Source organism: Girardinichthys multiradiatus, chromosome 11 (assembly GCF_021462225.1).
Source record: "Girardinichthys multiradiatus isolate DD_20200921_A chromosome 11, DD_fGirMul_XY1, whole genome shotgun sequence".
NCBI lineage: Eukaryota > Metazoa > Chordata > Actinopteri > Cyprinodontiformes > Goodeidae > Girardinichthys > Girardinichthys multiradiatus.
In genome coordinates this window covers 13,313,778-13,337,932 of record NC_061804.1, presented here as the reverse complement: position 1 = coordinate 13,337,932, position 24,155 = coordinate 13,313,778, and the positions used below count along the sequence as shown (strand labels likewise).

General features: G+C 38.8%; 1 protein-coding gene across 1 annotated transcript in view; it reads right to left on the bottom strand.

Annotated features, from left to right (window-relative positions):
* The window catches only part of fstl4 (follistatin-like 4), a 313,380-nt gene that overhangs the window by 118,976 nt on the left and 170,249 nt on the right, over positions 1 to 24,155 (bottom strand). The window contains exons 5-6 of the mRNA XM_047380086.1: positions 17,002 to 17,192; positions 6,577 to 6,697 (exon numbers count right to left, since the gene is read on the bottom strand). Of these exons, the coding sequence (XP_047236042.1) occupies positions 6,577 to 6,697; positions 17,002 to 17,192 (312 nt within the window). The remainder of the gene's footprint in view (positions 1 to 6,576; positions 6,698 to 17,001; positions 17,193 to 24,155) is intronic.

The following is a 24,155-nucleotide window of genomic DNA, read 5'->3' as shown; positions in this document are numbered from 1 at the left end:
ACAAAAGGTTAAAGCCGTATGAATAGTTTTCCAAAGAACTGTACATCACATGCAGACAATGTATGTTTTCATGAGGGAGCTCTGACCTTGCGAGACAATATATATTACGTGTAGGCCACAGAGATCTCTCACTAAGCCCTCTCACTTATCAGCTCTACTATTAATGCGCTGCTGCCTTCAGCTCTACAGTTAATGTGATCCGATATCAGTGGTTACGTCTGTGAGGCAAATTCCTGCACATTTACTATTTCATAATTACAGGGGTTTTGATTCTGATACAAAGGGCGCCTGTAAAAGGCATCTACTCCTACACAATAATGACAGTGTAATGAATATTAGGAAACACAAGCCTGTGAACCTGCCAACCATTAGGGAACCACAGAGCTGATTCAAACCTATTACGTTATCTCTGTCTTGTAATAAGCTCCACAGCTAAAAGAATGTAAATTATTCTGTTGCACAGAAGCAGTTATTCTTTTCTCAGGGTTTATTAAGCAAACCTAAAGTATTATTGGTGTGAAGTGCAAAATAAGCATTTGTACACTAGAGAAAATATCCTCTTCCAGTTTCTCTTACCTCTAGAAAATGAGACGTTAGGCAATCTTCTATTTAAACAGATTCTTAGGGATGTCTGATAACCTTGCATCATGAACTCATGCTTACTTTGTGGGGAAAAATAAGTGGAAAAGAAAGCGTGGAAGATAGGCAGGTCTCAGACTTCGGCTAAGGAGACAACGCTCTGATCAGGTTCCACTTCCTTCACTCATCTTGGCAAATGTCCAGTCCACCAGGAATAAACCTAATGAACTTCAGGGCAGTTTTAGCTACAGAAAGGATTTCCAAGACTCATTGCCCTCAGTGAGACGTATGTCACAGAGTGGGACCCGGACACTGATCTGATCATTGACGGCTTTGGGGCTCCACTTTAGTTAGACCAATAGGCTGAGGTAATAGGGAAAACATTAGAAGGGCGGGTCTGTTACTGTACATCTGTGACCATAAGAGAGCGTATTTGTATGCAATATGTTGAACTATTATCAGTGTCACTCTGACCTTATTATCTTCCCCGGGAATTCCCCCAACTCATTAGTACAGATGTGTGCATTCATTGAAAAGCATACCCTTCCTCTACCCCCAACACCATATTTAATGCAGTGTGGAAACTGCAGTCCATATCCCCTGATTCACCAAAATTTGTTTTAAATATTTTTAATCATGTCTCTCTTAAAAAGACATTAAGAAATCTTTATCAGTATGCCTCCTGCACAACAAGAAGAGACAAGACACTAGATCTGTGCTACGGATCAGTGAAAGATGCTTATAAATCTGTCCCACTCCCTTTCTTGTGCTCTGCCGCCCATTTATAAGACCATTCTGAGGAAAGAAAAGCCGAAGACCAAGATTATAAATGTCTGGACTAAGCAATCACTTCTCTCTTTGCAGAAATGTTTTAGGTGTACTGACTGGGACATTTTTAAACAGTCAAGTTATTATGATTTAGACTCGTTGGTGGATGTGACATGCTCTTATATATTTTTTTTTTTTCAGGGATATGATTATTCCATGTAAGTGTGTTAAACTATCCAAACTAGCAGGCCATGGGTAACCAAATCAGTCAAGTCTATTCCATATAATAAATCAATTATTTATGAAGTAGGAAAAGCATTCAGCTAGGAAAGAATTAAAACCTGAAATTGTATAAGCCAAACCAAAGTACAAATCTGAATTGGAGAAGAAAATGGCCATAAACAAATTTGGTTCAGCTTGGGCTAGTATGAAAACCACAGCTGGCCTGCAGGACCCGCACACTCACACTCATGTCTCCTTAGATGGTTTTAGTTCTTACTCTGATCTTGTTAATGCTTTTAATTCTTTGTATTGTGCAGTGTCCAAAACATCCCATCAGTGTCATCTCTGTTTGAGGAAACTCAACCATTTTAATATTGACTAAACCATAATAACCCTTTTAATTGTGGCTTTATCAAATCAGTTTTATCCTTTTCCCTGGTGTCACGGTTTGGTTATACAACTCTGAAAGAGAGGAGTTCCCTTCAGCAGGTTGTGAAACTCAGAACAATCAGTCATATTCCAGTACAGAAGGCAGGTATAGTGGGAAGACACTTCTGTTTTAAATGATGACTTTCATCCCCTTCACGGGGAGTTTCAGCTTCTTCCCTTAGGAAGAAGATTTTCACTAGGACCAGACACATTAAAAATGGCTTTGTTGAAATGATACTGTCACTGTCAAATGATAACAGATTTTGTTTTGTCTAGATTATTTTGGTTTTTGGTTTTTACCCAATGGTTTTTATTTATTTTATTTCTTGCATATTTATCCTATTTTCAAGTCTTGCTCTCCTCTTCTGTGTCCTGTTTTGATTTGATTTATGGTGCCTGGAGCACTTTGAACAGTATGATATTTATTTGAATAGTTTTGGTTGTGTTAAGATGTTTGGATTAATGTATGAATGTTTTAACCACTGCAAAACATATCTGCCTAGAGGTATCAATTAAGTAATCTTGAACCTTATCAAAGTGATTATTATGGGATTTACAATCATTTTGTGGCTGCACGGACTGATTGGATTAGAAACGCAATTGAAAATCAGATTGCTCTCATTGCTGTCTCCAGTTATTGTGATGTGCTTGTCATGATTTACGTGCTCGATTACTAGAGAATAATACAGAACAGGGACAGGGTAAGCATAAGGTTTCCCCTTAGAAATCAGAGTTGATGTCTACAAAGCTACAGAACAGTAGGAGATAACATTGTCAAAACAATACAGCAGATTGTAAAAGGTTAAAGCCCCATTAACTTTTTCACATTTTGTCCCGTTGTCATTACGCACTTTAGTGTTTTTATGGGGACTTTGTGATAGACCAATACAAAGTAGTGAAACATTTCTAAGTGGAAGACAAATGACAACGTTTTTATCTTTATATTTTGTTTTACAAAAAAACATCTAAAAGTTTGATGTGTACAAGAATTTTGCCCCTTTATTGTGATCACGCTAAATAAAGCCAAGTGGATCCAACTTACTTCAGAAGTCACCTAATTAGCAAATAGTCCACTTGTGTGTATTTTAATCTCATAAATACATTTGCTGTGAGAATGTCAACTGGGTTGGGTTTTATTTAGGGGTATCAGATTAAAGGGGGCACTGTTCATTATAATTGTCATTTGACTTCACCTTTGTGTCAACTTTTTGTTAGTGTATCAGTAGTGTAGAAACGTTTTATCACATGAGCCAAAATTGTCAAGTTGACAGTATTTGCCACAAAAATCCACATTTAAAAAAAAAAAAAAAAAAACACAAAACAATTTCTTAATTTTGTAAGTTATTTTTTAGTATCTTGCTCTAGACATTTTTTTTTTCTATTCTCAGTAACAAGAATGGGATGCTGATTACACTTTTTTGTAAAATGCTTGTTGTATTTGGCTAAGTTTAATATAATAATAATAAGTGGGCCCATGTCTGCTTTTAAATAGTCACTGGATGTTTGTAGTTCCATTTACAATGAAGTTAAGATGGAAGCAAGAATTTCAGTTCTTTTTTAAAAAGCCTCCAAACTTGAAAATCCCTAAAAATAATTTCAAAGGTTTTCCTCTGCCTCAGCCTACTATGCTGGTGAGTCAAATCTCTATCATTCTTGAATTGTGTTTGAGGGCCACACAAAAACCTTCCAAAAATGGCACTTGGAAGACCCACAGTCCATCATATAAAACTACCAGAAGATACATTTTTATTTGTAATCTGAAAAAGTTCAAGGGGTACTTTCTACAGTTTTAATTTTAAAGGACTATTAAATGCCACCAGGAGCTGTGCGGAAAATGCTCACCTAAAATCAGACATTTGGCATGAAAACTAGCCATAAACAAAACATAATTTAGGTACATAATTTGTATTCTTCTTTCCAAGTTTAAATGCGCATCGTCAATTTCCACCCCGCAAAGCACACCTGCGACTCCTGGCTCTGCTGTTTCCCAGATCCCTCACTGGATTGAGAATTTAGATTATTCCAAGACACACATACTCACACAATCATACTAAATTACACATTTAACAGCATCCACATGACCTAAAATACCAGATGTGCCACTCATCTATAATGACTCCCTCTAGATGTTGCCTTTCTGCAGACCGACACTTAACCTTGAGCTTTATCTGAACAATAGCTTGTTATTGGTCCCTACCTGCCTCTTCCGCTGCTTGTCAAACATAAAATGCATTGACAAACCCAGCCTAAAGCCCCACAAACAAATCTGCAGGTCGATAGATACAGTGAGACTTATGTCCACTACCCATCTGGAAAGGGAAAAAAAAGTAACGAACAAAGGTAAGAAGTGTTCCACTAAAACACTCATTAGGTGTGAATTCACGGTTAAGATTAATAGATTGGTAGAAGCTGAACTGAAAGCCTTGGAAATGACCACATGCCATTGTTAACTGCTGTACTGGAAAGTTTTCCATTACCATATTTGACCTTGTTTTAACGATGTTTGAGCTAACATTTGGAGAGGAAAAAAATGTTTTTTAGACACAAACAGGTCACCATTACGATAGAACATTTGACTTAGTTTGGTGTTACAGTAGTATCAGTGAGAGAATTGTGAATATTGGTCTTGATAAGGTGGAAGCTGCTGAGACTCTCAGCAGTCCTTCAGCCTAAACCTCAAAGGTGATCATAACAGCTCCAGATGCTATAATCAAGGCTGAGCCTGGGCACATGTTCTACTGTGCAGTTTTCATTTGATCTATTGCTGAAACACTTTTATCCTGATTGCTGCAGTGGTGACTATGAATGGAGAGGATGGCACATTGACAAGCTTCTAATTACCGGAAATAGAAAGCTTTGATTTCTAAGTATAGCCAACATATTTATTGAAGTGGAGACAAATGAAAGCCAGTCAGTCAGTCAGTCATTTTCTACCGCTTATTCCATAGTGGGTCGCGGGGGAGCTGGTGCCTATCTCCAGCAGTCTATGGGCGAGAGGCGGGGTACACCCTGGACAGGTCACCAGTCCATCGCAGGGCAACACACAAACAACCATGCACACACTTGTTCACACACCTAAGGTCAATTTTAGAGTGACCAATTAACCTAACAGGCATGTCTTTGGACTGTGGGAGGAAGCCGGAGTACCCGGTGAGAACCCACGCATGCACGGGGAGAACATGCAAACTCCATGCAGAAAGACCCCAGGCCGGGAATCGAACCCAGGACCTTCTTGCTGCAAGGCAACAGTGCTACCAACTGCGCCACCGTGCAGCCCTACAAATGAAAGCAAAGGATTTAATTTTGACTGAATGAGTTGAAATGCCATTTATAGTCAACAATACATTTCTTGGGAAGGACCAACATTTTATTTTGCGCTTAAAATTTTAAACTGTGTTATATATATATAAAGGAGATCCACGGAGATAGTAAAACTAAACACTCTTTAATGTTGGCATTTTTCAGTACTGATAAGGTGTTTAAAATTAAGTCAGAGGAAAGAGAGATGTAATTTTCTGGGACATAGAGACATGTTAAAGTTAAAAGGAAGTGAGAGAGAACAAGATTGTCAGCAGATAACAGGAAGGCTGAATGGAGTCTTGATGACGTGATGTCAGGATAGAAAGTGGGAAGGACAGACAAGTTGGGGCTACGTCTATAGTAATGCGGGTGCTGCTTCAGTCAGCTGTGGTGAAAAAAGTATTGAGCCAAAAAGTAAAGCTCTCGATTTACCAGGCTGTCTATGTTCCAACCCCCACCTATGGCCATCAGACAAGAAGGAGATCCCAGATACAGATAGCCAAAATGAGCTTCCTCCAAAAGGTAGCTGGACTCAGCCTTAGAGATAGGGCAATGGGTTCCATCATCCGAGGGGGGCTCAAAGTTGAGCCGCTGCTCTGAATCGAAACGAGTCAGCTGAGGTGGTTCGGGCATCTGATTAGGATGCTGGGCATGTTCCTCTTGGAGGAGACCCAGGGGATGACCCAGAACTTGCTGGAGGGACTATGAATCCCGACTGGCCTGGAAACGCCTTGGGATCCCCCAGAATGAGTTGGAGGATTTCGCTGAAGAGAGGGTTCCCTCCTGGACCTGTTATCCCCACGACCTGATCTCAGATAAGCGGTAGACAATGGACAGATGGATGGCTGGATGGAAGGTAAGGAGCTACAATTTTGAAGGAATGGACACAGAAACAGCTGTTTTTTAATGCTCAATAACCTTGCTAATTGCTATTGATTTTGTCTTAATCAAAAAAACGTTTTTTTTTTGCTAACACAGATCTTGATGCCTCTGCTCCTACCATAAACATCTAACGACCGCTCATGGTAGAAATGCTACAATTAAATATTTTCAATGCCATTGTTATATCTTCTTATACTGTATTATGACTTCAAATGAGAAATCGTAATAGACTAAAATAGGTATCACCAGGTCAAAGCTTTACAAAAACCGAAGATAGTAAACCTGCCACAAATGTCCGAGTGGTGCATCTTTAAAACGCAGTAGTCAAAGACATTACGGTCTCTCTCAAGGCGATGAAAGACTGTTGAAGTCAAAACATTGTGGAAAAAAACTTACGGAAAGTTGTGTAAAACTCCTGAAGGCTAAGATGTCCGTCATTGTTGTAGTCATCATAACGAAGCAGGTCTTGCATAGTGCACTCTAAAGGACTGCTCTCCAGATGCTCCTTCATTGAGATCTAAGGTCAAGAAAAGGGTAGAATGCATCATTAAGCCTTATAAAGAAAAAAACAACAAAAGTTTGAATAGCCAAAGCTAAAAAATTTAAACATCTTATTAAAGCTATGAACTTTCTTCCAATTAGATTATACATAATTTAAAAAAGAAAACAACATGTTAAAGACAAGGTGTCAAATGCTCAAAAAATAAGGATCTGTATTTAGAGACCACAAAGCACTCAAATACATTCATAGTTTTGCACTACATGTTCCTGCATTGTTATGTTTGACTCCTTGTATTACTTTATCACTGCCTGTTTTTGGGAGCCATCTTTGAATACATGTTAAGCTGTTCAATATCTGCCAGTTGGATTATATACAGGTCCTTCTCAAAATATTAGCATATTGTGATAAAGTTCATTATTTTCCATAATGTCATGATGAAAATTTAAGATTCATATATTTTAGATTCATTGCACACTTACTGAAATATTTCAGGTCTTTTATTGTCTTAATACGGATGATTTTGGCATACAGCTCATGAAAACCCAAAATTCCTATCTCACAAAATTAGCATATTTCATCCGACCAATAAAAGAAAAGTGTTTTTAATACAAAAAACGTCAACATTCAAATAATCATGTACAGTTATGCACTCAATACTTGGTCAGGAATCCTTTTGCAGAAATGACTGCTTCAATGCGACGTGGCATGGAGGCAATCAGCCTGTGGCACTGCTGAGGTCTTATGGAGGCCCAGGATGCTTCGATAGCGGACTTTAGCTCATCCAGAGTGTTGGGTCTTGAGTCTCTCAACGTTCTCTTCACAATATCCCACAGATTCTCTATGGGGTTCAGGTTAGGAGAGTTGGCAGGCCAATTGAGCACACTGATACCATGGTAAGTAAACCATTTACCAGTGGTTTTGGCACTGTGAGCAGGTGCCAGGTCGTGCTGAAAAATGAAATCTTCATCTCCATAAAGCTTTTCAGCAGATGGAAGCATGAAGTGCTCCAAAATCTCCTGATAGCTAGCTGCATTGACCCTGCCCTTGATAAAACACAGTGGACCAACACCAGCAGCTGACACGGCACCCCAGACCATCATTGACTGTGGGTACTTGCCACTGGACTTCTGGCATTTTGGCATTTTCTTCTCCCCAGTCTTCCTCCAGACTCTGGCACCTTGATTTCCGAATGACATGCAGAATTTGCTTTCATCCAAAAAAAGTACTTTGGACCACTGAGCAACAGTCCAGTGCTGCTTCTCTGTAGCCCAGGTCAGGCGCTTCTGCCGCTGTTTCTGGTTCAAAAGTGGCTTGACCTGGGGAATGCGGCACCTGTAGCCCATTTCCTGCACACGCCTGTGCACGGTGGCTCTGGATGTTTCTACTCCAGACTCAGTCCACTGCTTCCGCAGGTCCCCCAAGGTCTGAAATCAGCCCTTCTCCACAATCTTCCTCAGGGTCCGGTCACCTCTTCTCGTTGTGCAGCGTTTTCTGCCACACTTTTTCCTTCCCACAGACTTCCCACTGAGGTGCCTTGATACAGCACTCTGGGAACAGCCTATTCGTTCAAAAATTTCTTTCTGTGTCTTACCCTCTTGCTTGAGGGTGTCAATAGTGGCCTTCTGGACAGCAGTCAGGTCGGCAGTCTTACCCATGATTGGGGTTTTGAGTGATGAACCAGGCTGGGAGTTTTAAAGGCCTCAGGAATCTTTTGTGGGTGTTTAGAGTTAACTCGTTGATTCAGATGATTAGGTTCATAGCTCGTTTAGAGACCCTTTTAATGATATGCTAATTTTGTGAGATAGGAATTTTGGGTTTTCATGAGCTGTATGCCAAAATCTTCCGTATTAAGACAATAAAAGACCTGAAATATTTCAGTTAGTGTGCAATGAATCTAAAATATATGAATGTTAAATTTTCATCATGACATTATGGAAAATAATGAACTTTATCACAATATGCTAATATTTTGAGAAGGACCTGTATTCTGTTGATGTTATTGCTTTTCTTCAAAAGGATAGCAGTCCCTAGAAAAAGCACATCCCGGTCCCAGCCTATCTTAGAAAGAACCCTTCATACAAGAAAAGTGGATTTTTGTTTTTGCATTCAAGGTGTTTTTAAACCAGAGCCTCATCTGAAACTTTCACCTTTGTTTGTATTGTATGTTTTGTTATTATAAATGGTCACAGTATTTTTTAAATAAATATTGCACATATGCATCTGTATTTATACTGCTAGGTTACAAACTATGAATAGCATAAAACAATGCACAATTTAAAATAGAAAATATTGAAAATACATTATTTCCAATCTGCCGCAGCGTTCTTTGATATTTCACCCAGACCGTAAAGAGGTAGCTGAACACTCCACTTACACACTGCAAGCTAACCTTACAAAATAAGCCAAGTGACACCAGTTTTGCTGTTTAGAGTAAACAAATGCAAAAAAGGCACATAAAGAGAAACTTGAAACTGTGCAGAAAGGGGGTGGGCACATTATATGGGCAATGAAGTAAAGCTACAAATCTAATGCATGTATTAATGATCTCAGACATCCAAATAAAGGTATGTGGCTGGCATCCTCAGTACACCAATAAAGTTTTAAACTAAATAGACCAGTAATTATTTAAATATAGGTTTTACAAAAACCTTTCTTTAGGTTGGCATGCCCATGTTTTGTTCAGTTCTCTATTTTACAAACAATATGCTGTTAAACATTTTAAATGACAATGTTAAAGTCTCACTGATTTAATTTAGAAAACATCCATTTCGTTGAACTTCAAGTACGGAGTTCCACAAGACTCAACTTTAGGTCCCAACATGTTAAATCTTGACGTGGTATCAAACAGAATTTGAAAAACTGGCACAGACCTATATAACAAGTTTACTTTGGATTTTCTTGATTTTTACTGGCACTAGTGGCCTTTAGTTTCAAAAGTGAACTGACAGGAAAGGGGTGGCGAGAAGGGAGAAGACATGCAGCAAAGGTCAACCGGCTGGGACTTGAACCCATAATGGCCTGCGTCGAGGAGGCAAGCTCACATCACACCTGGTTTTAGAACAAAAAATTTAAACTAAAAAGAACAATGATGTGCTGCTTTATATTTAAAATCTAAACCTGACCGTAGTCTCTTTTGAACTATCAGACAAAGGTATTAGAAACAAGAAAAAGAATATCCTTCTTTCAGCTTTTCCCTTTCAGGGGTCTCCACAGTGAGTTATTTGTCTCAATCTAACCCTATCCTTCTTCATCTTCTTCTCTCACACCAACTACCCTCATGCCCTTTTTTAGTCCATCCATAAATCTCCTCATTGGTCTTTCTCTAGGTCTCCTGCCTGGCAGTTCCAGCCTCAGCATTCTTCTACCAATGTACCCAGAGAGTCTGAGAAGCTCCCTCCTCTTTACATGTCCAACTATCTCAGTCTGACCTCTCTGGCCTTACCTCCAACACATCTAACTTGAGCTGTCCCTCTGATGTACGTATTCCTGATCCTATCCATCCTTGTCACTCCCAAAGAGAACTCCAACAGCTTCATCTCTTCTACATCCAGCTCTCCCTCCTCTCTTTTCCTCATTGCCAGTATCTCTAAACCATACAACATTGATGGTCTCACCACTGTCTTGTACACTTTTCCTTTCATTCTTGCTGATACTCTTATCACACAGAACACCTGACACTTTTCTCCACCCATTTCAACCTGCTTGGACATGTTTCTTCACCTCCTTTCCACACTCACCGTTTCTCTGGACTGTTGACTCTAAGTACTTAAAATCCACCAGCTTCTGGGAAATTAAATTTTTACTCCACAAGCTTCTTCCAGCACCATAAAAATCATTGTTACAATTAATCATAAATATGCATTAAACATCAAATCACTCCATAAATAACACTACAGACTACTAGAAGCTATAATCTATATTTTTTGTTCCCTGTAACCTCACAGCTCCACTAAGGTCCCTCTTATTCACACATGTATTCTGTCTTGCTCCAGCTAACCTTCATTCTTATACTTTCCCGGGCAAACCTTACTGTCTCTAGATTTTACTCCACTCTCATCACAGATCACAATGTCACCTGCAAACATCATGGTCCATAGAGATTCCTGTCCAAATTCATCTGTCAAGCTGTCCATTACCACAGCAAACAAAAAGGGGCTCAAAGCCAATCATTGATGCAGTCCCACTTCCATCTTGAACTCCCTCTGTCACACCTACAGCACACCTTACCACTGTCATACAACTCTCATACATGTCATGGACCATAACAGATTTCTCTGCTACTCAAGATTTCTTCATAAAATACCACAGCTCCTCTCTTGGCACCGTGTCATATGCTTTCTCTAGATCTACACAAAGCAGTTCCCTCTGACCTGCTCTCTTGATCGACATCCTCAAAGCAAATACTGCATTTGTAGTACCTTTTCTTGGCATTAAACCATACTGTTCATATGAGGTCAGATGCTCACTTCTGACCTCAGTCTAGCTTCCACTACTTTCCCATAACTTCATTGTATGACTTAACTTTATTCCTCTGCCACAACTCTGCACATCTCCCTTGTTCTTGAAAATTGGTACCAGCACACTTCTCACTCTCTAAGACCTCTTTGAACATCCTAGTCAAAAACACTACTGCTGTCTCTCCTAGGCACTTCTATGTCTCCACATGGATATCATCAGGACCAACTGCCTTTCCACTCTTCATATTTTTCCTTACTTACTTTATCATGACTGATCTTTGGTACTTCATGATTCACAATGATAGCTTATTCTGCTCTTTGTGCTCTCTCATTGTCCTCATTTACCAACAGCTTGAACCCAACATTCAAAGTTCCAAGTCCCAGTTCTAGACTCTTGCCTTTCCTCTTCTCTCTCATCGTTACCCTTGCCTCGACCGATCTGATCATGTACTTGACTTGCATGGTAGATTTGGCAAAGGTTTTACACTGGATGCCCTTCCTGACACAACCCTCTGCAATTATCCGGGCTTGGGACCAGTACAAATAGGGCACAGGACACTGTCCCCTCTTTGAGAATGCACTATTAGAAGTCAGAAGAATACCTTTAATGAGAAAAATAAGAAAAACATTAAGCTATTTAAAAAATATAAACATAAAAACTATGGCTTTCATAACAGGATAATCAACCCTATCAAATCTGCCAAAATATAAAAAATAAGTCAAGAGGCAAAGACTTTTCCAATACTCTCAAAGATATTTGCAAAATCTAAGATCCAAAAAGCATGCATTACAGCCTGAGAATATTACAGATTTAGAACGCTTTTGTATGAAAAATGAGCACAATCCCTCAAAGAAGCACCAAAAGACTTTGAGCTGTTACAAACAGAGTAAAAAGGCCATGAAACATGCAAAACAAACAGAGAGTATTGACACTGCCGCTGATGGATTTTCTCCTATTGGTTGCTTGAAAGCATAAACGATGGAATTTAGAAAAATAATTCTTCATTAAATTATTAGTCATCTTTAATTTAATAATTTGTAGGGAATCAGGTCCTCTTTAATTCTTCCTCAGAAGAAATTATTTTTGTAATGTTTGTTCACAAAGTGTGTGTTTTAAGGTCAAAATGCCAACAAGATAGTCGTAAGGTAAGTTGCATTATATGTCTTATTCCTCTAGCCAGCAAAGTCTTTAACTATAACCCCTTCTTCATGGTAATCCTCTTTCAAATGGTTTTGTATAGAGCTCCACATATGTGACATGGCAGATTAAAGGATGTGACAAACGTTTTATCTGGTGTTGCCGCCCGCAGCCGACTGCTGCCATATGTTCACTGTCACAGTCTACTCTGCCCTCGGGCATTTGAATAAAACATCTTCGAGCCCTAAGTAGAGGACTTCACCAGCCAACATTATCTGTGACAAAAGGCAGATCCCCAAAGAAGACGGTGCAGATGGATCACTGGAATTTTGCTTTGATCCTGAAGGGCGTCATCCATGCAAAGCAGAATTCATGAATTCCTACATGATAAGAATGTCTTATCAAGGGATTTCTCAGTAACACGCCAGCTTTATTAAATCTTTTAATACAGCTTTGACATAAAAGGGTAAATTCACTTTTTTTCTCCAATTATAAAAACTGAATGAAACTTAATTTTACACAAATCATTCAACAAATGATCAGCGTTTTGTAGCACTTCATGACCTTTTTGAACATGCTAATACAACCCTAATTCCAATGAAGTTGGGACATTGTGCAAAACATAAATGAAAACACAATACAATGATTTACAAATTCTGTTCAACCTATATTAAATTGAATAAACTATGAAGGCAACATATTCATTTTTCAAACTGATTAACTTGAACCCTGTTTTTTTGGAAATATTCACTCACATTTTGAATTTGATGCTTGCAACATGTTCCAGAAAAGCTGGAACAGGGGCATGTTTACCACTGTGTTACATTCCTTTCGCTTTTACCAACACCTAATACCAATTGTTGAAGCTTTGAAGGTGGAATCCTTTCCCATTCTTGCTTGATGTACAACTTCAGTTGCACAGCAGTATGGGGTCTTCGTTGTTTTATTTGGCGCTTCATAATGCGCCACACATTTTCAATGGCAGACGGATCTGGCCCGCAGGCAGGACAGTCTAGTACCCACACTATTTTACTACGAGGCCACACTGTTTTAACACATGCAGAATGTGGCTTGGTACTGTCTTGCTGAAATAAGCACGGACGTCCCTGAAAAACCTGCTGCTTGGATGGCAGCTTACGTTGCTCTAAAATAGTATGTACCTTTCAGCATTAATGGTGCCTTCACATACATTGCCTGGCCAAAAAAAAAGTCGCCACCGAAAAAAAAAAAAAAGTTCACACACACTAATATTTCGTTGGACCGCCTTTAGCTTTGATTACAGTACGCATTTGCTGTGGCATTGTTTCGATAAACCTTTCCAATGTCACAAGATTTATTTCCACCCAGTGTTGCAATAACCTTTCACCAAGATCTTACATTGATGATGGTAGAGTCTGACCGCTGCACAAAGCCTTCTCCAGCACATCCCAAAGATTCTCAATGGGGTTAAGGTCTGGACTCTGTGGTGGCCAATCCATGTGTGAGAATGATGTCTCATGCTCCCTGAACTACTCTTTCACAATTCGAGCCCGATGAATCCTGGTATTCATATGGAATATGCCCGTGCAATCAGGGAAGAAAAAAATCCATTGATGAAATAACCTGGTCATTCAGTATATTCAGGTAGCCAGCTGACCTCATTCTTTGAACACATACTGTTGCTGAATCCAGACCTCACAAACTGCAGCAAGCCCAGATCATAGCACTGCCCCCACAGGCTTGTACAGTAGGTACTAGGCATGATGAGTGCATCCCTTCACCTGCCTCTCTTCGTACCCTGATGCACCCATCTCTCTGGAACAAGGTAAACCTGCACTCATCAGACCATATGACCTTCTTCCGTTGCTCCAGAGTCCAATCATTATGCTCCCTAGGAAATTGAAGCCTTTTTTCCAGTTAGCCTCACTGATAAGTGGTTTTCTTAAGACTACACAGCTGTTCAGTCCCAATCCCTTGAGTTCCCTTCGCGTTGTGCATGTGGAAATGCTCTTAATTTCACTATTTCACTATTAAACATAGCCCGGAGTTCTACTGTTGTTTTTCTTCGATTTGATTTCACCAAACTTTTAAGTGATCGCTGATCACGATCATTCAGGATTTTCTTCCGGCCACATTTCTTCCTCGAAGACAATGGGTCCCCACTATCCTTCCAGGTTTTAATAATGCTGTGTTATTTACCCAATTTTGGTAGTTTCTGCAATCTCCTTAGATGTTTTCTCTGCTTGATGCATGCTAATGATTTGATCGTTCTGAAACAGACTGACATCTTTTCCACGACCACAGGATTTGTCTTTCGACATGGTTATTTAAGAAATGAGAAGCAACTCATTGCACCAGTTGGGGTTAAATAACTTGATGCCAGGTGAAACATAATCACCCATGCAGTAATTATCCAATGGGAGGCTCGAACCTATTTTCTTAGTTAAATCCAGGGGGCCACTTTTTTTTTTGGCCAGGCAGTGCATGTGTAAGTTACCCATGCCATGGGCATTAACACACCCCCAAACCATCTTAGATGCTGGCTTTTGAACCTTGCGCTAATAACAATCTGCACAGTTCTTCTCATTGGCCCGGAAGACACGATGTCCATGATTTCCAATCACAATTTAAAATGAGGACTCGTCAGACCACAGGACACTTTGCATCGGTTCATCTCAGATGAGCTTGGCCCAGAGAAGCCGGCGGCGTTTCTAGGTGTTGTTGATATGTGGCTTTTGCATTGCGTGATAGAGTTTTAACTTGTACTTGTAAATATAGCGACAAACTGTGTTGAAATCTTTGGACTATTTTCTCTTGCAGTTGTTTACAAAGTGGTGAACCTCACCTCAACCTTCCTTGTGAACGACTGTGCTTTTGGGGATGCTCCTTTTATAATCAATCATAACATTCACCTGTTTCCAATTAAACTGTTCACCTGTAGAATGTTCCAAACAGGTGTTTTTTGAGCAATCCTAAACTTTCCCAGTCTTTTGTTGCCCTTATCCCAGCTTTTTTGGAACATTTTGCAGGCATCAAATTTAAAATGAGTGAATATTTGCAAAAAACAAAGTAGATCAGTTTGAACATTAAATATCTTGTCTTTGTAGTGTATTCAATTGAATATAGGTTGAACAGAATTTGCAAATCATTGTATTCATTCAGTTTTTATTTACATTTTAAACAACGTTGCAACTACGTGGGAATTGGGGTTGTAAATGTTCACCTTTTTATGAGACTAACTTTACAATAAGCAATGTTTTGGTTTCTATTACACAAAAAAATACTGATTTAAAGTTTTAAACTAATACCATCCTTTTATTCCAGTCTGTAGTCCACACTGACTCTAATATTGGTCACTCTACTCCGACAGAATGACAGGGTTGGTAGAGAGGAGATTAAGTGAAGCCAAACTCAGATTTCCATTCCCCAATACCAGATGATGCTTACAATTTATGACCAGGAAATTCAGTTGTTTGAGAGAGTTATTCAACTTCATAGTTTCTCATCAGGGTGATCTATGTTCTCCATGTTTTGAGTGTTCATAGCAGTGGTGGGATGGTCCCAAAACTCAGATTTTGATGTTACTTTGGAGTATAGGTGGTAGTTTAGGGTGCTGTGGTGTTTTGTCTGATTATTTTTTGTCATTCTTTTAAACATAGGAGTACAGAATAGATAGCAAAAACAAACATTTGATCTATTACAGATATATTTAGTCAATTACTACAATGCCTACTAAGGCCTGTTATAATGTATTATGCTTAATAACATGAATCTTACATAATAACCATCATGAAATGCAAAAAATCGAGCATTTCTCTGTTAAAAATATTTTACTGTTAAACACAATTTTATCTGCAATTAGTGGTTTCTTCTGTTAAGATGGTTAGAATTAGACAATTGTTTTATTTTCCCTGAACAATGTCACTGAAAGCCTAATGACCAGTTGTACATGGAGTATTTTAGAATACAGAGGTTGTATAATGTTTTAACACTGATTGAAGACCTTTTTCGGTCTTATTTCTTGTGACTTTGAATTATTGGCCAAGAGTAAGAGTAGGCCGAGAGGCAAAGGTATAACTACCAGATGGTATTTTGCCAAAGGTGGTTGACTTCTGTCCTGTTTGAACCAGGAAAGGTCAAGGATATAAATTTATGTTTTACAGATCTCAACTACAGATAGATCCCTCTTATTAATTCAATAAAAAACAAAAGTATTTTCTCCCAATATTGCTCGCAAACATTTTTTTTTTTTTTAGTTTTGAAATAAGTAACTATAAATCTTCTTTCCTTAAGCCCTGAAAAGGCTAGGATCTAAGGCTAAGGTCTAACTAAACAAGTCTTATCTGGATGCATAAACAATAAGTAACCACAGTCCCATATCTAACTCAATACTCTTTGCAAAGGTCACTCTAAAGGCAGTTTAAAAAAAATACTTTTTCTAAAACAAAAATCTCTTTAAAGTGTTTAGCTGGACTGTTCAAAGGTTTAAATAACATTTGTTAATAGGGAGGCATAAACAAACTTTTGTCTTTGTATTTTTGATATTAGTGCTGCATTTGACCCAGGTGATTAAACCAATGTCCTGATAGACTGGAAAGGTGCATGTAATAGAGCACTGAGGGGTTCCTCAATGCTCTATTCTTGGACTACTTTAATTCAATATATTTCCTATGCCTGTCCTCCTAGACTGTAGCTACAAGTAGTACTGTAGTAGTGCTAATCATGTCAGATTAGCCTAAACCCACCTTTTCCAATTCATCATTAATCAGCCTGCCGTCCTCGTTTACATCCAGGTATTTAAACATAGTGTCCACCAGCGCCCTCTTCTCCTCCATGTTGGTCTGCAGGCTCTGCTCTCCGCTCCTCAGTGCTTTTGGTTGCATATCCAACAGTGTGCTCTTCAGCTTGTTGTACTCTGACATGGTACATGCACTGCCTGTAAGGGTAAACACACAGACATGGATAAAAAGACATTTAAATAATTTCAATTATACAAGCCTTTGGATTGTAGCTGTAAATTGGATTTAATGTGCAAGTGTGTTTAATAGTGGGAGTAGAGGAAAAAAGGGTTAGAGGGAAAGATAATGTGTGTATCTGAACATGCATGTGTGTCCTTGAGACCATCTGAAAAGATGAAGCTTATATTTGCATAATTTCCTTTTGGCTGCAGAGGGTCTATATAATTTCATATAATCCTTGAATCCATATTAGAAACAAAAGGTAAAGACTCTCATTTAGTGCATTTTGAGTGAAATGTCATATTGTAGTCTGGCTGTTGTACTGTGGCTTTAAAGCTTATTTTTAAGCAATAATGTTTTCTTATTTATATTGTGTCCACAAAGTTCGATATGAGGAGACTGACCAAAAAAAATATAAGGCCTAAAAAAATAAACCACCTTGGACAGTATGTTTATTTTTATTGTTCTTTTTTTTGCAGCACAAGTGGCCTTTTTTGTTATTTTGTTAAAATTTGGCCGACAAGAAGTGGGGTTAAGAGAGGGGAAAGACATGCAGCATTGGTGTCCGGGATTGGGATTTGAAAATGGGACAGCTGTGCCGAGGACTGAGGTCTATGTATATAGGTTGTGCATTCTACTGCTGAGACACGTGCCTCGCCTCCACAATGTTTTATTCTTGACACTTCTAAGTCGATGTTTATGCCAAAAACATGCATCACATGTGAGGAGGAACTGACTAAGGATATAAAATATATATAAGGAAATAGTGCCTTTCTTCTACAAGGACAGGGAAGCTGATCATAGTTGACAGGAACATGGGTGGAGCTAAATGCATGACAATCATAGAAAAAAAAAACAGTCGGGGGCTTCAAAGACTGGAGACTGGGGCAGAGGTTCACGATTCAGCAGAACTTATAACCTGAGCTACAACTAAATGGTCTAGATCTAAGCATAGTCATGTGTTAGAAGTCAAAGTCTAACCCTAAATTCAGTGGAGAACATAAGGCAAGATAAAAAAAAATAAAAAACAAAAAAATTCACAGGCAACCTATACAGTATGACTTCTGAGCTAATTTGCTAAGTAAAATGAGCAAAACTTTTTGTCTCGTAGATGTGAAGGTGGTAGAGACATATGCCAAAGGACTAGCAGTTGTATTTTTTGATCCCAAACCTGTAGTGTTGTTTACCACATTCAAAGCACACTTAGAAGTGTTAACAACACTGTCCTTGGACCAACATTAACAAGATTCCAGCTGAGCTACAACAGAGACAACCTCCTCCTGTATCCTGTATCCTCTGAATGTACATCTTCCACTCAAATAAACAAACACAAACAGTCTCCTGGTGTGCAGAATATCTTATACCCTAAGGAAAAGGTCGAAGTTACCCATAATTAAGTCCTCAACAACCTCAGGAACATAGAATGGGCTTTAATAATAAAACACACACACACACACACAGACACACACACACACAGACACAACTAATGCTTATTTGTGCGATTCATCAATGACAGAAAATTTTCATTTAATGCTTTGGTTTCCTTTGGCTACCTTTAGCCAGACAAACAAAGGAATACCATATAAATGTTTCACAACTTTGACTACAATAACTTTACTTTCTAAGAGCTGGGAACATTTAAGAAAAAGTTAGTTTTTTTCTCCAAGATCAATGTCCTAAATTCTTAATATCACCAGAAAAGCAATATAATACACTAAAGTGCATTCATGATAATGTTTTCATGTCTTCAAAGATGAAACATGTTCATTTTTAATAGAATTTAAGTATTAAAAATTTACATGATGTAAATTTTTATTGCTGGATAAATTATTTCCTACAACGGCTCAGTAGAACAAACATCACTCCAACAGAAATTAAATGATTATTCTGAACTACAGTGTTTTGAGTTGGGGAATAACACATATTCACACTTACTACAGGAGTTCAGCAATGTTAAATAATAACAGAATAAAAATGTAAGGCCTCTCAAACCCGGTGATGAATTGCTTACAGAAAAAAAGTCACACTAAATTCCAATTTGTGAGAGAGCAACCAAGGTTTTAAGTAGGACTTATAATTTGTAGTACTCAGATTTACTAATCAGGTACATCTATCAAAGTGTTTTGCTAGATGTTGCTCAATTTAAAAAGGTAATCAGTCCAATAAATCTCATTTACCCTTGTATATTTCTAACTAGATTGTGTGAAGTGTGAACTGTACGTAGAGACAACAACGACACTGTTGACCCTTCTAAGACTCAAAAACTCATGCAGCAGAGACAATACGCATTCTTCCCTGCAAGCAGCCAATCACGTCAAGGTCTTTGCTAAATCCATGCTCAATGTTATTCCTGTGAGGCGAATGAGCCGTGAGAAGGCTCAGATATTAGGGATCATCACCTGACCGTCATCTCTGTCCCCTCACTGCAGAGACAAAAATAAATTCACCTCCATGCCAATTTAGATCTTGTCATAGACGCATAGAATTATCCTCTCCTTGCCCCAATCTTAGTGCACTGCCTCAAAATGTTATGTGGCAGATAGCACGGGCATCTGAGAGAAAACTGGACGGGTCTGTTTACAAAATATTTAACATATTTTGTGCTGTACCGATATTTCATTGCTAAAAACGTTGCAGATTATTTCAGTGACATAAAGACCTTCTTGTCCCTGAACCTGAGTGTTACACCTGGATGTTACAGTGAATCATGTCTTCACTGTATACCACATGTCCTTTGACTCTGGCTTCCTTATTTTGCTGAGCACAGCAGCTGCAGAACTGGCAGAGAAATATCAGTCTGCATTACAGTGTATCCACCTCACTCCTCCTGTTTTATTGTTCAAGGGGGACCTAGACCCACTTTACAGCCTGTTTAAAATATTAGCTACTTAAGTGAGTGTGCCAAAGCTGCTCGGACCATGGACTTCCAAAGTCCCAAAGAGGGTGCTTCTCTTCTGCCTAAAAGATCCTCCAAACTCATACCTCGAGAGTGTCATGCAGAGAGAAACAAATGTAAAGAGGGAGACGAACTTCAAAGTAAAAGGCATAAGAAAACAACTAGTAAATAATTTCTAAAGCAACTTCCAGAAAGGCTAAAATCCAGTTAAGAAAAACACATGTTTAATTCAACTGAATTCAGTTTTATTTATATAGTGCCACTTTACAACACATGTCATCTTAAGGCACTTTACAAAGTATGTTTCAGCTTTTGACCATCCCAAGTTGTCTTAAATTACTTCCAATAAAGTTGGAGTCATGTATTTTGGAAATGCAGCAACTTCTAACAGACACTTTCATTGCCATGTCAAGCCCAAATTTGAAAGAAGTTTTTTGATCCTACACAAAATATTGTTGGCACAAATAAGTTGCATGCAAACAATATTGAAATGGCATTTAACAGATATTCGAAGGCATGGTCACATCACGCTAGTTAAAGCAGATTTGCACTGGCTACACATCTATTTTTGCATTGATATTAGGATTATTTTACAAATTGACTAACTGGCACCTAGATATTTAATCGAACTGCTCCACCCATGGAATTCCTAATAAGCACTGAGATCATCCAGCCAGATGCTTTTAATGCAAACTGAAGCAAAGAGCGGATCAGGCCTTTGCAGTGACAACCATCAGACTCTGGCACAACCTGCCACTTGATATTTGTACTGCAGTGTCTATACAGACTTATAAAATGGGCCTAAAAAAAAAAGAATAAAGATAAAAATTGATCTTAGAAAGCAAATAAACAATGCTTTTTATTAGTAAATAAATAAAGTATAGAGTGACTGAAGTAATATCGTTTTAGTAGAACATGACTTACTACCGATTACCCAGCAATACTTAATTTTGTTAGGCAGCTGGTCAAGTGCTGCCTGATTGAAAAATTGCCACAATTATGGTAAAGAAAAATGCAGGTCAAAGAAGACATGCATCTAATACAAGCAAGGAGTGCCAGAAAAACCTACAAATCTATATTTCCTCAGCACTGGGGTTCTTGGCTTTTGGAGAGCAGGGAATTCCAAGGCATCAATCTTTCGTATGATGAAACCTCCCTACAATGTCCAGCAGCATGTAAAAGTACTCTGTGTTAAATTTATGTCTGCCTGACCTCCTCTGGCTGAGATGATGGGATTATTTACTGTCACGCTGCCTGTGTGCTGCTCAGATGCAATAGCGATGGACCTCCCTTCCAGATAATTATGGATATGATGGACATTCTCTGATCCCGAGGGCAGCTAGGTCTGAGAGAGCACAGCCAATCTTGGAAGGGTGACACAAGTCACAGAAGAACCACATATTGCATAATGGCAGCTGGCAGCTGTTTAAATCGGCTTACTGTAAGCTTTATAGTTTATATAGCACTTCTGTGACTTCTGTAACAGGAACTACTTGAACCTTTAGCTGTATTCTGTGTTGCTTTTTCTGTTTATCTTTAAATTAAGCAGATTTTACAACATTTCCATTAATCTATTAAAGAAATAACCAGTGTACTACATAATAATAACTCCATTAATTGCATAATTTTAATATTGGCAAGGACTGCTCTCAAAAATCTTAGCAGATAATGCTGAGAAGCCAGCGAGATTCAGTGGTCAGTATTCTGAAACAGCTTATTAAACTGCAAAAGGAGAGTGAGGAGGTGGAGCGAGTTTATAGTTCCCAGTGTTGGCAGCAACAGTAAAAAGAAAGCTCAAAAAAGGAAGAATATAAGTTGCACCATTATGAGTAGGTCACTCACATCCTCCATATGTTTGAGGATTGGAGAGATCAGTCAAAAGGATCAACTGAGAGGCTCCACAGCAGACCACTGAGTAAGCCATCATGGCCCAAGTGATTTATGCTCTCTGAATTATTATCTTACATTAACTTGCTACGGTAAGCAATGACCCCATATCAGGCAAGCACAGAGACTCGATCCATAGTTTCAACCGACTCCCACACTTCCTGACAAACATAACTTACAGTGATTTAAAACGACACCCCAAGACTTTCTGAGTAAATGCGAGCCGTCTGCCAGTTTGCCTCACTATACATTCCGCAAAGTGGATCGGTGTGTGTTCAGGAAGCCTTATCAGTCTCTGCAGCTTGGTACCAACTAAATGAGAAACCTATTGGAAACCTAGTTATTGGTAAAGCAATGAAGGAGAAATAGAGCAGCTTTCCCTACATGCCTACATGCATGTCTGCGAGCCCACTGTTATCAGGTCTGTACACATCAGCCCCGTATGTCTCTCTTTCTCTCATTCTGGATCAGACTGTTCTCACTATCACAACAAATCCCATTGCTGTAAGAGAAGATGATCACTTACAAAGCAAAGGTTTTTATAGTGGTTCCAATGCTTGGCTTAGGCCTTGGGAGTTACTATTCTGGAACTTTTAGATGCATCTTTTCTCCAACACACCTAAATCAAATGGCAAAATTCCCATGGATTTAGCACTGCAGAGGCCTGGTAATGAGCTAATAATTTTATTTAAGAGGGTTGGAGAAGGGATGCATCTAAAAGTTGCAGCAAAGTAGCTTTTGAGGAGTGGACTGTCCCAACACATCGGAACCTGTGGGCTAATGGTTCGTAGCACATTTAAGGGCAGATGGCAGCAAGTGACACGCACAAATCAGCAGAAAGCCAACCACTGATGCATAAGTAGTAAAATGTCCCCAATACACATGATATAATGGCTTTATTAAGAGCAGGAAACACAAAAGTCATGGCTTTAGTGTGTTTCTATCTGCTTTTAGCTTTGTCAAGCTCTGTCACTATTTTTTACTTTCGTGGTTTAAATTTTCAGTTACCGTTATAAAAGATTTAGAGTGAGTTTTCTTAATCTCATTGGGTCTCTTTATCTCTATGTACAAACTTAAATGGATTGCAATATATATATATATATATATATATATATATATATATATATATACAAGTCATTTAATAGAGTTTCTTTTGTTTTGATGCACTTTTCAAATTTTTCATCTCAACTTAAGTTTTTGACCTGAAAATGAATGATCATAATAAACAACAATATAAAACAGCGGCACCATCCATAATCAAACTCTCAGTGCTACAAGCTGTACCACTAAAAACATAGTTGCATTTGCCCCTTAAACCCTGGTGAAGCGGATCTTGCCAAAGAAAATAATTACAAAGGTCCTGCCTCTGCTAATAGATTAAGACCGGGAACAAGCTCCAGCGTTGATTACATTTTTATTGTCCCCCCTCCTCTCTCCCTCGCACCTGCAGTGTAAGTTAGAAATCCCCAGGCCTTTCACAGTTCTCGCTGAGGCCTGCAAGCTGCTGCCTGATGATCCCATGAGCATACACATTTTAAATTGGCTGAATGAGGAGACTAGAGGAAATGAATGCCCCTAGCTGAATGTGCCCCACTGACAACAAAGCGCCTAGGACCAACTTATCAACTTACCCCTCACAAACAACATGTTGACCTTGAGCAGAGAGTTTTAAGAGGTTGGAGCAGAAAGGAAGAGCAAGTGGAAAGATGTTAAACAAATAGATTTTAAAGCTTTCTTTGCTCCTGTTTTATTTCCATTGGCAGATGACTTTTTGTTCATGCTTAAAGTTTGTTTTTTGCAGAGAGGACCAAATAAGGGCTGCATGATATTAGGAAAGCATGCGATAGTGAATATTGTTCAGCATCATTTGCAAATTAATCTTTTCACACTCTGGACTGTCTTTTCTAATATTACTGTCCACCGCATATTCTGTGAGCTTTAGCTTTAGAACCATTGAAATCTACATCATTTGTGGGCATCAAGGGCATGTAATGTCCATCCAACAGGCCAAGGTTATGAAATAGCATGCGGTGTGTGTCAGTGCATGGCACTTGAAACATTAAAACTTACCAGATACTCATTTACCATTACGCTATTGCACACATTGGTACTTTGATGATTAAATTTAAATATCTAAATGAGTCTTCTGTACATCCAA